Source organism: Notamacropus eugenii, chromosome 7, assembly GCF_028372415.1.
Source record: "Notamacropus eugenii isolate mMacEug1 chromosome 7, mMacEug1.pri_v2, whole genome shotgun sequence".
Taxonomy (NCBI): domain Eukaryota; kingdom Metazoa; phylum Chordata; class Mammalia; order Diprotodontia; family Macropodidae; genus Notamacropus; species Notamacropus eugenii.
In genome coordinates, this window is record NC_092878.1 from 29,283,285 (window position 1) to 29,298,929 (window position 15,645).

Here is a 15,645-nt window from a genome sequence, read left to right on the forward strand (position 1 = left end):
TGGAGTATGGTGTCGAAGTAAAAAATACAAAACAGTAATAAGCATAAATAGGGAAAGAAATTACTTCTCATTTAGCTAGAAAGGTTTTCATTTTGGGTCCTTGCTTAATGAACCTGTCTGTCATACATACTAATTATTCCTTTAGGGAAAGGCTGAAGTGAAAACAAGCAGCAGGGGAGTCTATTAGGGTTATTGTTGCTCTTGTGAAGTCAAATTAATTTCTTTAGCATATACTTATTTACAAAGGCTCTTATCTATCACTGCTTAGTTAAACCTTTATTAAGACAGTTTATTGCAATTTTTAACTCTAGAATTTAAAACTAGCATCACAGACTTACAAAATGGTGGAATTTCTGCTTTCCTCAAACATCTCCAACCCAAATGCGAAAGAAAGAGAGGAAGAAAGGAAGGAAAAAAGGAAGGAAGAAAACAAGGAAGGAAGAAAAAAATAAAAAATTTTTCAGATATAAAGAAGATGGAAAAGCTGCATGGACTAATGGACAGGGAATTCTTGGCCTCAAAGCCAGGTATGAAGTCATCTCAGACAAGTCCACGTTGGCTGTGACTCTGGACAAGTTATCTCTCAGGGTACTAAGCATCTTTCTCTAAATTGAAGATAAGATGCCAACTTACATAGGTAAAGGGGGAATGTGGTAAATCTAAGAATTATCTTTACTAGTAAAGTCATAGGTTTAGTCCCTATTTCTATAAAGTAAATAAAATTTTAAAAAGATAAGAAGACAGATACCTCATCCAGGGTAAAAACAAGCAGATAAACATGAATAGCAGAGAACTTAAAACACAGAGCTCCCACCACTCTGCATATTTGTCCCTTGTTCCCCTTCTCCAATCTTTGGCCCTTACCCCTTCTACTGTGGCCTTGGTGTAAGGAATGATTGAACTTTTGTTTGCACAGAAATCAGGGGATACATGATTTGTGAGACCTAAGAAGTCACACATGTCAGAAAGTCTTTCACTTGTTGATTACTTATGGCTAGTGCAGGAAATGAACTTACTGTAGAAAATGTAGTTGGGGATGTTACTTATGTGGGTGCCTACTTATCAGCACATTTCTTTGTTCTCTGGGTTGACCCAGAGAATGCCTCCTCCTATGTCAACAAGGCCAGATAAAGCTCCATTCAGGATAAGGCACCTAGGCCCAAGAAATGGTTTTGAATAAGAGGGCTTTTCTTATGTTAATAAAGGGGAAACAGATATCCTGGGTTGTATTTTCAATTGACACTTTGTCAACTCTTATCAGTAAAGAAAATCCCTTTCTCAAGCTATGGTTAAACATATATGGAGACTATAAATCTGAGTGATGCAGACATTCTGAGTCAAGATTGTTCTAAAAAGTATTTAGGGCTTGAAATGTGGGAAATGGGAAATGTAATTAGGGGCGGAGACTCGATGCTTTGGATAATCTGTAAATTCTGTAGTACCTGGCTAATGCGGAACCAGAGGAGGGAATTTGCATTTGGGACAGAAAAATAGATTATGTTTTTGCATTATAAAAGGGTGCCTACTTGCTAGTCACATGTTCTCTTGAAAAAAACCACATTAAATAAAAGTTCTTCCGGAATTCACTAGTGGTCATATGTTTTTCCTTTGTTTTCTCAAAGAGGACCTTGACATCAAGATGATGATATGACTTGCAGTTGACTTTGATTTGAATGAGCAAGGGCTGCACAAGGTCACCAGCCTCACTTTCTTCTCCTGAGCCATCTGGGACCAGTGGCCTGATATTTATCAGGATGGCTGGATCAAACTCAACTGGAAGTCATGTCATCATCTTGATGTTATGGTCCTCTTCAAGAATGAAGGGCAAAGACACAACAACACAATGGTCATGGAATTCCTGGTAAGGCACTTGTTTTTTTTACATCAGAGACTTCAGAGCCTTAGTGATGCCATTCTCTGTGTTTTGGTGGGAGTGTGGGGAATCAAATCTAGGTCCTAACCAAAATAAAAAAGTAGAATCTAGGGAAGAAAACTGGCCCCTGGGTTTCCAATCATGTTTCCTTAGCAAACAGAAGCTTCCCCTGCCTCCCCTTCCCTGATCGTCATAAACTCTTAAAGCTTCCTAAAATAGGGAGTCACTATGCACCAGAAATAAAGCAATTTCAGCTATCTCCAAGGTCTAGGAAACCAAGAACCCAAATAAGGTAAAAATTCAATGAATTAACAGCTGAGAAGGCTAATTCCTAACCCTTTATACATCCCCAACATGCCCTTCCAATACCCCCAGTTCCACACATACTCTCAGAAGCAGAACTGCGCAAAATATACTTGAGAGAACTCAACTTTACACCCTAAACCTATCCTCCTCCCAGCGCTTCAGAAACCCAAAGGCAGGAAATGTGTCGGATTGTAACAGTAGTGAAGAGTACTACTGCAATAAGTAGTAAGGCTCTATGCTACAATTGAGCGCAGCCAGAACTGACAAACAGGTGACTGCAGAAAATCTCGTGTGTGTGTGTGCACGTGTGTGTGTGTGCGTGTGTGTGTGTGTGCGTGTGCGTGTGTGTGTGTGTGTGTGTGTGTGTGTGTGTGTACTATCCCCATTTTACAGGAAAGTGGGGCAAACAGGTGTGGGAAACAAGGAAGAAGTTCTGTTTCCACAGCTTTGGGTGCTCACAGCTATGACCAAGCACGGTCAGCTCAGAGGTCAGAGACTTGTACGCAGGTTTGCTGAGCTGTTTGGGGGAAAGCCTGTCCGAGAGTAGAACATGAAGTCATGTGGCCAGGGGACATAGAGCCTGGAACCCAAAACCTAGAACAGTCTAAAGGGGCTGGAATGGTCTGAACAAACTGTGGTCTTCCCAGAGCCTGACTTGGAGCCACCTCTTCATTCAGGGGGATAGATGTAAAGATTAGTAAAAGTTTTCCTGATTTCACAGCAGCTATTTTTCTTTGTTTAAGGCGAACATGTTTCTCACTGTTGGGGGATTGTTGGGCTCATTTCTCACACAGGAGTCAAGTGACTTGCCCACAATCACACTGCTTGTGTGTGAGGAAGGATTCGAACTCTGGTCTTCCTGACTTCAAGCCTAGTGCAAAAATACAACAAAAAATGTGACATTACCAAACATCTCAGGAGAAGAAAATTCAATTCAGCCTTCAGCATGAACAGGTAAAGCAATAAGGAAGATATTAATAACAGAGAAAAAATAGCCACCAGATCTGAGAAGACTCTAGGCATCTATAGCAAGATAAAGGAAAATGAATCAACACCTGATGAGGCAGAGGACCCTCTGGATTCTCAAGAGACCACAGCAAGAAATTCCTGAATGGTTTAAAAGAGAAAAAAAAATGGTGAATGCAGAACATACGGCTTACATAGAAGAAATAATTGGCAGAACAGAAAAATTTGAATCCACAGTGGCATATCTCACCAAAGAAATGAAAGAGAGGACAAATAACTGGGAATTCAAATACGTTGAAGTGAAGAGAAACAAAAAACTATTAACATTAAAAGAAAGCATGATCTCCACACAAACAAAATATATTGATTTCAAAGACAGAATACATAGAGGCAATTTAAGGATTAAAGGTCTCCCAGAAGAATACAAGAAGTTAAAAAAAAAAAACCTGAACATCACAATGCAAGAAATAATACAAGAAAACTATCCAGAACTTCTGAATAACAAAAACAACACGCCAAACAAAATAATTTACAAGATCACCTTGGAGGAAAAAAATAAAACAACCAACTATGCTATTAACTTCAAGATACATAGTAGTCAAATTGAATAATTCCACTTACAACAAATTCTGGAGGCAACCAAGAAAAAGTTCTCCAAATAGAAAAGAAAATAATTTGAATAACACAAGAATATTCTGGATTCACCAGAAACTACAGGATGTGCCCTAATCAAGTCAAAGGCTAAAAATGAAGGCAAAAAAATCTCAGGAAGTAGAGAGTAGAGTCATTTTGGAAAACAATTTGGAATTATGCAAATAAAGTGACAAAAATGTCCATACTCTGACTCAGAGATAGAATCACTGAGAATATATCCCAAGGAGGAGATTGAGAAGAAGAAAGCCCACATACACATCAGAACATTTATAATAATACTTTTTGTGATAGCAAAGAACTGGAAACCGAGTAGAAGCCTATTCATTTGTGGGATAAGTAAACAATAGTAGTACCTGAATGTAATGGGATATTGTGCAATAAGACAAAGGTGATGAATAAAGAGGAGCATGGCAAGACTTACAAGAACTGATGCAGAGTAAAGTAAGTAGAGCCAAGAAAATAATGTAAACAATGACAACAAATGTAAACAAAGACACATGATCAAAAGTGGATATTACAAAATTATGAAGAACAAGCATGACTTGAAAGAAGAGATATGGAAAAAAACTATTAGAAGTCATTTCCACCCTACTGGTGGGAAGAGTGAAATATTCTCAAGTATTGCACATATTTTCAGAATTGTTTTCTTTCTTTTCCCACTATATAATACTACCTTTAATAAAGAAACAAAAGAGGAAAAAAAGGCCCCCCAAAATAAAGAACAAAATCCCTCTGAACCCCAAAGGGCCCCTAATTGCAATCACATTCCAACAAAATGCACTCTTCTTTTGTCAGTGATCTCTTTGAACATTTCTTAAATGCAATGGTTCAAGCTCTTTTAACCACAAAAACAAATATCTCCCATTCAAAAAAATAAAAACAAATCTTTCCCCTTTTGATAGCTTTGGAAGTTTCCATTCTTTATTTTCTTTTTTAAAAAATTGTTTTTAGTTTTCAACATTCCCTTCTATAAGATTTTGAGTTCTAAACTTTCTCATGCTCTCTCTACGTCCCCTTCCCCAAGAAGGCATGTGATATGATATAGGCTACACATGTATACTCAGATTTTTTTTAGTGTACTGAGCAGTTATCAGTTATACTAATTTTTTCCTCTTCTTTTTTTTCTGTCCTTAAAAATACTATTTGCTGAATGGGAGAGGGTTAATTGGAGAAAATATGGTGATGTAACAAACAAAAGACACCAATAAAAATTTATTTTTTAAAAAGACAATCTTTTTTTCTGGTTCTCTTTTTTTCACACTTATGATTCTTATTTATTTTTTAAATTTTAAGCTTTTATTTAGTATTTTATTTTTCCCCAGTTACATGTAAAAATAATTTTTAATATTTCAAAACTGACTTCCAAATTCTCTCCCTTCCTCCTTCCCCACCCCCCCCATTGAGAAGGCAAGCAATTTGACATAAATTATACATGTGTAGTCATGCAAAACATATTCATAATAGTCATGTTGTGAAAGAAAACATAGAAAAGAAAAAAACCCAAGAAAAAGAAAGTTAAAAAAATTTATGCTTCAATCTGTATTCAGACACCATCAGTTCTTTCTCTGGGGATGGAGAGCATTTTTCATCAAAAGCCCTTCAGAGTTGTCTTGGATTGTTGTATTGCTGACATCAGCTAAGTCATTCATGACTGATCATCTTACAGTATTCCTGTTATTTTGTACACAGTGTATCTCACTTTGCATCAGTCCATGCAAGCCTTTCCAGGTGTTTTTGAAAGCATCCTGCTCATCATTTCCCCTAGGACAATAGTATATTCATAGTATATATCATAATCACATACCACAACTTGTTCAGCCATTCCCCAGCTGAAAGGCATTCCCTTGATTTCTAATTTTTTACCCAGGGCAGCTAGGTGGTACAGTGGATAGAGCACCAGTGCAGGAGTCAGGAGGATCTGAGTTCAAATCTCACCTCAGACACTTGACACTCACTAGCTGTGTGACCTTGGACAAGTCACTTAACCCCAACTGCCTCATCCTGGGTCATCTCCAGTCATCCTGAGGAATATCTAGTCACTGGATTCAGATGGCTCTGGAGGAGAAGTGAGGCTGGTGACCTGCACAGCCCTCCCTCACTCAAAACAAAGTCAAGTGCAAGTCGTGTCATTATTTCTCTGATGGCATGGTCTTCTTCGGCAACAAAGGATGAACACGTAGAATTCTTTACCCCAAGAGAGCTGCTATAAATCTTTTTGTACATATAGGTCCTTTTCCTTTTTGTTTTTTTTATCTTTGGGATACAGACCTAGTGGCAGTACCGCTGGGTCAAAGGGTACACGCAGTTTTATAGCCCTTTGGGCAGAGTTCTAAATTGCTCTACAGAATGGTTGAATCAGTTCACAGTTCCACCAATAATGCATTAAAGTCTCATTTTCCCCACATACCCTCCACCATTTATCATTTACCTTTTCTGTCCTATTAGCCAATCTAATAAGTATGAAGTAGTACCTCAGAATTGTTTTAATTTACATTTCTACAATCAACAGTGAGTTAGAATATTTTTTCATATGGCTATAAATAGCTTTGATTACTTCATGTGAAAACTGATCACATATTTTGATCATTTATCATTTGGGGAATGGCTCTTATTTTCATAAATTCAGCTCAGTTCTCTGTATGTTTAAGAAACGAGCCTTTATCAGAGAAACTTGCTTCAAAATTTTTTTTTCAGTTACTACTGCTAACTATATTTCCCTCCATTCTATTCCTCCAACCCCCACGTACTCTATTCTCTCTCTTTTCACTCTGTCCCTCTTCAAAAGTGTTTTACTTCTGACTACCCCCTCCTCCAACATGCCCTCCCTTCTATCACCCCATCCCACCCTCCCTCTCCTTCTCTTAGCTCCTTCCTCTCTTACTTTCCTGTAGGGCAGGCCTGTACAACATATAGTCCATGGGCTGCTTTCAGCCCACCAAAGGATTTCAGGTAACCTGAGAAAAATGTAAAGGATATAAAAGAAAGTAAAGATTTAACAAGTGCTTTGTCCATGCCCCAATTAATCAGCCTTCCCCTAGTCACTACTGTGCCCATCATGTAACTTGGCAGGTGGGCTGCCACTGCAGTACTCTCTCCTGTTTATCATGTGACCCATAGTAACCAACCATCATCAGTCTATCTCTAAAACCCCTATCTGAGGCTTGAAGAAGTTTAGTTTATTTTAATTTTGGCCCCTACCTACTGCCAAGTTGTGCAGGTCTGCTATATGGTAAGTAAGATAGATTTCTATATCCAATCGCGTCTGTATGTTATTCCCTCTTTGAACCAATTCTGATGAGAATACAGTTCACTCATTTCCCCTCACCTTCCCCCTATTCCCCTCCACTGCAAAAGCTTTTTCTTGCCTCTTTTATGTGAGAGAATGTACCCCATTCTCCTCTCCCTTTCTCTTTCTTCCAGTACATTCCTCTTTCTCACTCCTTAATTTTATTTTTTAGATTTCATCCCTTCATATTCAACTCACACCTGTGTCCTCTGTCTATACATGCTCCTTCTAACTACCCTAATAATGAGAAAGGTCTTATGAGTTACAAATATAATGTTCCCATGTAGGAATGTAAATAGCATAACCTTATTTAGTCCTTTATAATTTCCCTTCTTACTTTTTTATTGTTTACCTTTTTATGTTTCTCTTGAGTCTTGTATTTGAAAGTCAGATTTTCTATTCAGTTCTGGTCTTTTCATCAAAAATGCTTGAAAATCCTCTATATCACTAAATAACCATTTATATTTTTATAATAATATAAGTACTATACTTAGTTTTGCTAGGTAAGTAATTCTTTGTTGTAATTCTAGCTCTTTTGCCCTCCGGAATATCATGTTCCAATCCCTCCAATCCTTTAATGTAGAAGCTGCTAAATCTTACATTATACTAATTGTGGCTCCACCATATTTGAATTGTTTCTTTCTGGATGCTTACAGTATTTTCTGAATTTGAACTCTGAATTTGACTATACTATTCCTGGCACTTTTCCTTTTGGTTTCTCTTTCAGGAGGTGATCAGAGGATTCTTTAATTTTTATTTTACCTTCTGGTTCTAGGATATCAGAGCAGTTTTCCATGATAATTTTTTGAAAGATGAGGTCTACGCTCTTTTTTTGATCATGACTTTCACGTATTACAATAGTTTTAAAATCATCTCTCCTGGATCTATTTTCCAGGTCAGTTGTTTTTCCAATAAGATATTTCATGTTGTCTTCTATTTTTTCATTCTTTTGGCTTTGTTTATTTTTATTGTTTCTTGATTTCTCATAAAGTCATTAGCTCCCATTTGCTCCTTTCTAATTCTTAAGAAATTATTTTCTTCACTAAGCTTTTGTATCTCCTTTTCCATTTGACCAGTTCTGCTTTTAAGGCACTGTCCTCCTCATTGGCTTTTTGGACTTCTTTTGCCATTTGTCCTAGTCTGTTTTTTAAGGTGTTATTTTCTTCAGTACTTTTTGGTGTCTCCTTTACCAAGCTATTGATTCATTTTTCATGATTTTCTTCCATCACTTTTATTTCTCTTCCCAATTTTTCCTCTACCTCTTTTACCTTTCAAAATCCTTCTTGAGCTCTTCCATGGCTTGACACCAATTCATATTTCTGTTGAAGGCTTTGGGTGCAGGGGTTTTGACTTTGTTATCTTCTTCTGAGTGTGCGTTTTGATCTTCTTTGTCACCATAATAACTTTCAATAGTCAAGAGGTTTTTTTTTTTCTTATTTGCTCATTTTCCCAGCCTATTAGCTGACTTTTAACTCTTCATTAATGTAGGGCTCTGCTTACAGGGTGGAGATCACATTGTCCCAAGCTTCAGGGATTTTGTGTAGTTGCTTTCAGAGATACTTCTAGGGATCTGTAAGTTTCGAGTTCTTCCAAGTTGGTATGATCTAAGGAGAGGTGTTGACTAGTCTCCTGACCTGTACTCTGGTCTATGAGTGACCATAAGCACTCTTTTCTGCCCTGAAATGGTCCCCCTGCCCCACGGCTGCAAGTTCCATTATGTTAGTACTCCTCACCCTGGGACTGCTACCCAGGATCTGGAACCAGGTATGGATACAGAAATAGAGTCCTGCCTCAGTGTTGGTAAAAAGACCCCTGTAATTTCCTTCTGACCAGTTGTTTGACCCCTTTACTGTCTGTGAGCTGAGACCTCTGAAATAGCCAATGCCATGACAACTGCTGATGCTGATGCAGTCACTCCCAAAGTCTGTTCCTGGTTTCTTGTGACCAAGGCTACACTGGTATGGTCTGTGTTGAACTGCACCCCACTCTCACCCACATGTGATGGACCTTTCCTGTTGACCTTCTAAGTTGTCTTTGGTGTCTGTGGGCTAAGAGGTCTAGAAATTGCCACTGCAGCCAGTGATTCAGTCATCCTGAGCGTGCTACCCAGTTTGCTGTGCTGGACTGTGCTCCTCTCTCTCTCTGGTGCAACCAGACCTTTCCTACCAACCTTCTAAGTTGTCTTGGGCTGGAAATATGTTTGACTCTATCTTTCTGTGGGTTCTGCTGCTCTAGAATTTGTTTGTCATTTTTAAAGTTATTTGAAGAAGTTTGGGGAAGAGCTCAGGCAAATCCCTGTCTTTACTCTGCCACCTTGGTTCCACCCTATCTTGCAAAAGGTACTGCTGCACTACTTAAACCTAATTTGCTAGATATAAGATTAGCAGAATTTCAAATATACCCAAAGTGGTTCAGAAACATAATAAAATAATCAAAGGAAGAGTGTTGAGTAGAAAAGTAGAAAAGCATTCAGAAGGCTTCAGCAAAAATCCCTGGTTTATAAGCAAAGGTGAAGAAATTTAACATAATGATGAATACTGAAGTAACATAATGGCAGAGAGAAAACACAAAAATGCAGTGAGCAACAAAAAATATTTGGACAAAATAAAAAGACAGCAAAATTGGTAGAACACCTGAGATCTCTACAAATCAAAACAATGACTGTGAAGAAAGAAATTGGCAAAGTAATCTGAGAATTCTTTGTCTCTCAAGAGATAAGAATATGATTCTACCTATTCCCTTACTAGCCAATGAAACAAAATTTCATAAATAATATGCTTCAGGGTATCATACTGGAAAACTGCTTACAAATTGTGGAAAAAGATAGCCAAGTGCTGAGAAACAGAATCTACAGGACAGTAAAGAGGAACCCCAAGTAGGTCTCACCAAGATATGCATGATTCAAGTACCAAAGTTACATAGCAACAGAGACTTCAAGCTGGAAGGGGCTTTAGAGGCCAATGAGTCTAACTCCCTTACTTTACAAATTAGAAAACTGAGATCCAGGGAGGTTAAATGACTTGTCCAGGGTAACAGAGCTAGTAAGCATTTGAACTTGGGTCTTCCTGACTGAATTAATATTTCTTGAAGTAGAATGACACAGTTGAAGTTATTTCAACCAAAGAAGTGGGAAGATTGGGAATCCAAAATCCCACTCAGAATCACAGAAATTCAGAGTTGAAAACTTCAAAATTTAAAAATAAGTGTAGATGCTCTCCTACCTCAAAAGCTCCATATATAGAGAATCCCAGGACTCTGGGCAAATTATCAATGTGCAAATATAAATACGGGCTTGGTTTGGAAGGAATCTGTTATAAAGATGTACATGTCTAAGCTTAGGAAAAGTGTGACTGATTAGGCTTTGCTATCTACTGCAAGGACTTTTAATCAACTTAAAAAACCCACACTTTTTTACATTAAGTTTTGATTTGAAGATCTAGTTACATAGATTAGTACCCACTAGTGAAACAGCTTGTGCAACTGAAGGGATGCTTTGAATCCTCTCTATTTTTCAGTGTAAATACCATTGGGAAACTCTGTTAAGAGCATCAAAAGGGACAATAAGAGTCTCAGTTAATCAATATCATCATGGTAAACTACTATATTAATTCAAGATTCAAATCTGAGAGCTGATTTAAATATATACTATTTGAACTAGAATAATTATGATTGCTAGCATTATATAGTTTCCCTTATTGTATTTGCATTATACTCATTCCACTTATATTGCTTTGAAAGAATCTTGGCATTTTAAATTTTTGGTCACAACTTTAGCACCTTCAAAGTAAAGACACTTGTGACCCTGACTATGTTATTCTTCTCCATCTCTAGAAATAAATCCATTGTCTATACCAACAGAAGTTGATAAAGCAAGTATATAAATAAATCATTGCTGCCACTAGGGCTTTACAGTAAATAAATCTTATGAAAATTCACTAATCAGGGGAGACAGACTGATTTTGGTTTGATAAATACCTATATCCTCAGTTAGTAGTTCTAACTGATAGGTTACCATGATCAGCTCTGTTAACTCCATGCAGCATTATTTAGAGATGAAAACTGGGCAAGAGAGTACATAATAATACATATAACATATGTATTAAATGTATTAACATATGGATTAAATCACAAGGCCTTAAAGAAAAGATTCCAATTACTCCCCTTTCATTTCTTCACTATTCATTCAATGGTGGCAGTAGGGTCAATGAACCTGATGTAATTCCCTGGTTATCTTAGATAACTTCTTATGAAATCTAAGTCCATTTTAAAAATTTTCTTGGATATAAATATATACCATCCATTACCAGGATAGTCAAGAAACTCCTCCACAATTATCAGGCACCTAATATGGATGTTTTTAATCACACATTCACATTTTTATGTTACTATTATATACTCACCAAGATATAGTCAATCCATGAGAACTAATGTTTCAACTTAGACTAAAGTGAAAGTGGCAGAGTTGGAGTTTAATATTTAGAAATGAATGCAGAAAACAGACCCTGGGAAAATTTTAGTCATAGAAGAAAAGACTCCTACTTCCACCAGAAAAATATTTCCCTGATCAATGGGCCACTCTTACCCTGCCACTGATGGGGCTGGTTTTTCAGGCCACTGCTTTCAATACTAAATTATTAATGAGTTTCATTCTAAGATGCAGACATAAAACCTGATATGCTACTTCCCAGAGGGAAGTTCAATCCATTATGAAAAGGGTACTTCCCCCAAGTGTAACTGCACAAACAACAGAATAACTTCTAGATATATAAAAATAGTGAAGTAAAGTCTTACTGGTCGGACATCACCACAGGAGTTGGTAAATTGTCGAGCCAAGCCAAAATCCAGCATATAACATTTTCTACAAGTACTAGGAAACCGGCCCATGGCAAAGTTTGACTAGAAAAAAAAATGAGAAAAACAGACTCAGGTTATGCTTCATACTTCCTGTTGTTTAAAACTTCTTTTCAATTTTAACTATAAACCATAAATTTCTTAAATACAATGAACTAACTATATAGCATCATAACATATTAGGGATAGATGACATCTTTGAGATGATTTCATCCAATCCCTTGAATTCATACATCGGTAGACTCTTAGAGACACTGATTTTGCCCAAGGTTTCACAGCAAGGCAGTAGCAGTAAATATGGGACTTGGATTCAGACAGGGCATTGCTAGTAAATGTTTAACACAAGACTCTCTAAGTTTAATCTGCATTATTAATATTTTCTCAGTCATTTTCTTAATTTTAGACAATCAAGAAAACAAGACATCAAAGTCTCACCTTCTCAAGTCTAAACAGTGAAGAAAACAAGAAATCAAACCCGTATTATAGTGTTTGCCAATTTCTGGGACATAAATATTTGCTCCCATTGAAAATTTAACAAATGGCTCTCACAAGGCAGCCCGAGGTGGTTCTTGCACCCCTGGATTCAAGTGTTCTGAATACCAGGCTTGTGGTTATTCTACTACGTAACACTGATATTTTGCTAACTAGTAACAATTTCACCTTCGGTTGGTTCTGTTTATGTCGTTAGGGTACATTAAAATGAGATTGTTTGTATTACGCATTTACTATTTACCAAATATAACAGGTAATGATATATAACATATTTATATTGTTTATTGTAAATAAAATTAATATTTAGTAAATGCATTTACTTCATTTACTATCATTATCATCACATAATACCATGATTACATTTAATTACACATTTCTACCATTTTTTTAATTTGCAAACAGTTTTATAGTCACTTTTACTCATTATATTTAGCAAATTTTACAGGTATAAACTGAGCCATATGAAAAGCTAGAAGTTTAAAGTCACTCATTGCAAGATAGTGTTCGAGTTGGAATCAGGATATAATTAGACTAGGCAGTCCAGTTTATTCCAAGTGACTGTTTTAATGAAGCTGTGTGGCATATGTATTTGAGGGTTGGGGTGGGAGTGGGAGGAGGAAGGAATATATAATACAAAATAAATAAGTAAATAAATAAGGCATTTCATAGTCTCCCATTAAAATCCCTATAGACAGAACAACCAACGTGAGGGAAAAATAAGAATGAAATACTAACTTTAAAAAAATCCCAAAACAGATTTAGAAAAACTATACTCTATCTATCCCTTAATTTAAAGAGAATAATAAAATTCAATGACACTAAACCAAAGCATATTTGACCTGCAGAGCTCAAAAGACATATATAAGAATGTGATTCTGCAAAGACAATAGTCATATGGCAGAGAAATAACACTTTTTAAAAAAACAACACTCTTGAAAAATGTTATTATGCTCAAATCACCATTTTTCTCCAATCACAGTGGTGTTACTTTGGCAGTGTAACAAGAGTAGGCAAGAGCTGTCATGTGATGTTAATCCAAACGCAATATAATAATCATAGCTGGCTGTCTTTTCATGTCAACTGTTCAGTCTGGGATATACTAAGAAGTAACAGATGACTGTAATTTCCAAGTACACCAACATATGATATTTATAATAAATACAGTCTAGCTAAAATGGGTCATTTAATCAACAATGAAATCCTAGGAAGGAAAAATCAAGGCCTGTTTCCCAACAGTGAGAATGATAACCTCTGAGAGAAAAACAGAACTGAAAAATGAGGACTTTTATCACTATCAAAAAGGGAGAATAGAAAAAAAATCAATCTTTCACAACAAGGGTTTTCTTGCAAGTCCAACTTGTCATCGCAGCAATGATTCACAGAATATACTGCCAAATTTAAGTTGTTTGAAAATACATTTTAAAAAATCCAAACATACTTACAGTAAAAAAAAATGTAAAGGTAATTAGCTAATTTTAGGTGCATGATTGAGAGGCTATTACCATAGTATCTACTATCAATTATTTTATTATTATTTTATTATATACAAGTGATTAGTTAAAATACTCAAATATTTATTTTTGTTAGTGAAAAATTGTCCCATTTTTGATCTGATAATACTTTTTTTTCTAAATTCTTTCAGGTGTACGTGCAAGAAACGCAGAAAGCACACCTGAATTTATAAGCTACATTCCCATGTATCTTATCTTGTTCTTGCACTAACAAAAGCAGTCTGTGGAAGAGAAAACTCAACGCAAATCAAACGATGCATCAAGAGAGACAATTCTGTACAAAGCTCCGCTGATGACTAAAATCCAGACAGGCTTGCCCAAGACTTGTGCCCCCATTAAGGAGAAGGTCTTATAGGGAATTCAGCTGAAAAGGGACTCATCCCGGACCACGAGGGCCTCCAGATCCCATGGGGCCCGTAAAGTTGTTCTGACTGCCTTGCTAAACCTGTTCTGAGCACTCCAGAGCCTCTGACATGATTCACAACTACTCCTGAACCATCCACAGTGGATAAAGAGCACCTACTGTGCAAGTTTACTATTACACTCTTTAAAATAAAAATGGGTCCAACATAAAAGATTTTCAAATAATGTATTTTCCAGCATAAGATAAAACTTTAAGGGAACACTTCATAATTATTAGTTTCTTAAAATAAAATAAGAATAACGGAAAGATATATTTTCCTCTTCTATAAGATAAACATATTGCTCTGTTTGACAGTCTTGTAGGTGACAGCTGCCCAAACGGCCAGTCACCCATGGAACTCACTGTCTCTCATCACAAATATCAGAAGCCAACAAACTCCTCCTGGGTTCTGGCTGACAAAGACTCTCACCGGCTTGATGTCTCGGTGTAAGAAGCCCACAGAATGAATGCTCTCGATGGACTCCAAAATCTGTTTACCCAGCCGCAGGGTCGTGCTAATGGTGAATGTTCCCCGGGACTGGCTACGACGAAGATCAGCCAGATTCCGACCCTGAAGAAACCAAAGACACGGATTCAAATGAGGCACCAAAATTCTAGATGCCAAGGTAAGACTAGGAAATTATTCACTTACCATTTTAAAAAATACTTTTTAATAGAAGTGTCAAGAGTTGCACCCAAACACTGACTCTATCATTCAAGAACAGAGATTTCCTTAAGACAATGACTCAGATGTTTCAGGCCAGTTTATAAACAGCCAAAGTTCTTGAGCATTTCATCTTTCTGAGCCACCACTTTTCCCTTTATCTTTGATGTCCCAACAAGGTATTAAAACTCCTGCCTATTCAAAGAGCATATAAAATAATTCAGAGCATTAATACTGTTAATACTCCCTAATATCTATCTCCAAAAATGCTAATGAAATGCTATGAATGGCCATCTTTTCATTAGCCATACCAATGGAGGAGAGGCATTGGATAGAGATTTTTTAAAAAGATGATAAATAGCTCACATAGGGTAGGGGAGGATAATGGCTCCTCAGCCTGGGGTAGTATGCCCCTGCATCTTAACTACTATACCAAAATTTTGTTGAAGGGAATAGAGCCAAGCTCCTCTATCTTCCCTTTCACAGTGACAAGGGAATGGCTCCCAGATGACCTGTGAAGCTACATCTTTCTAACTGTGGGGCTGATGCTCCAAATTTTCTTTTCCCAATATTCTTTCCCTTCTATGTCTGGGACCGAAACCACCATCTCTATCATTCCCATCTGAAATACAAGATAGA

General features: G+C 36.9%; 1 protein-coding gene across 2 annotated transcripts in view; it reads right to left on the bottom strand.

Annotated features, from left to right (window-relative positions):
* Nucleotides 1–15,645, bottom strand: part of TTBK2 (tau tubulin kinase 2) — a 232,985-nt gene that overhangs the window by 101,860 nt on the left and 115,480 nt on the right. For both annotated transcript variants that reach the window (XM_072623579.1, XM_072623577.1), the window contains exons 5-6: nt 14,773–14,913; nt 11,877–11,981 (exon numbers count right to left, since the gene is read on the bottom strand). In XM_072623579.1, coding sequence (XP_072479680.1) covers nt 11,877–11,981; nt 14,773–14,913 — 246 coding nt within the window. The remainder of the gene's footprint in view (nt 1–11,876; nt 11,982–14,772; nt 14,914–15,645) is intronic.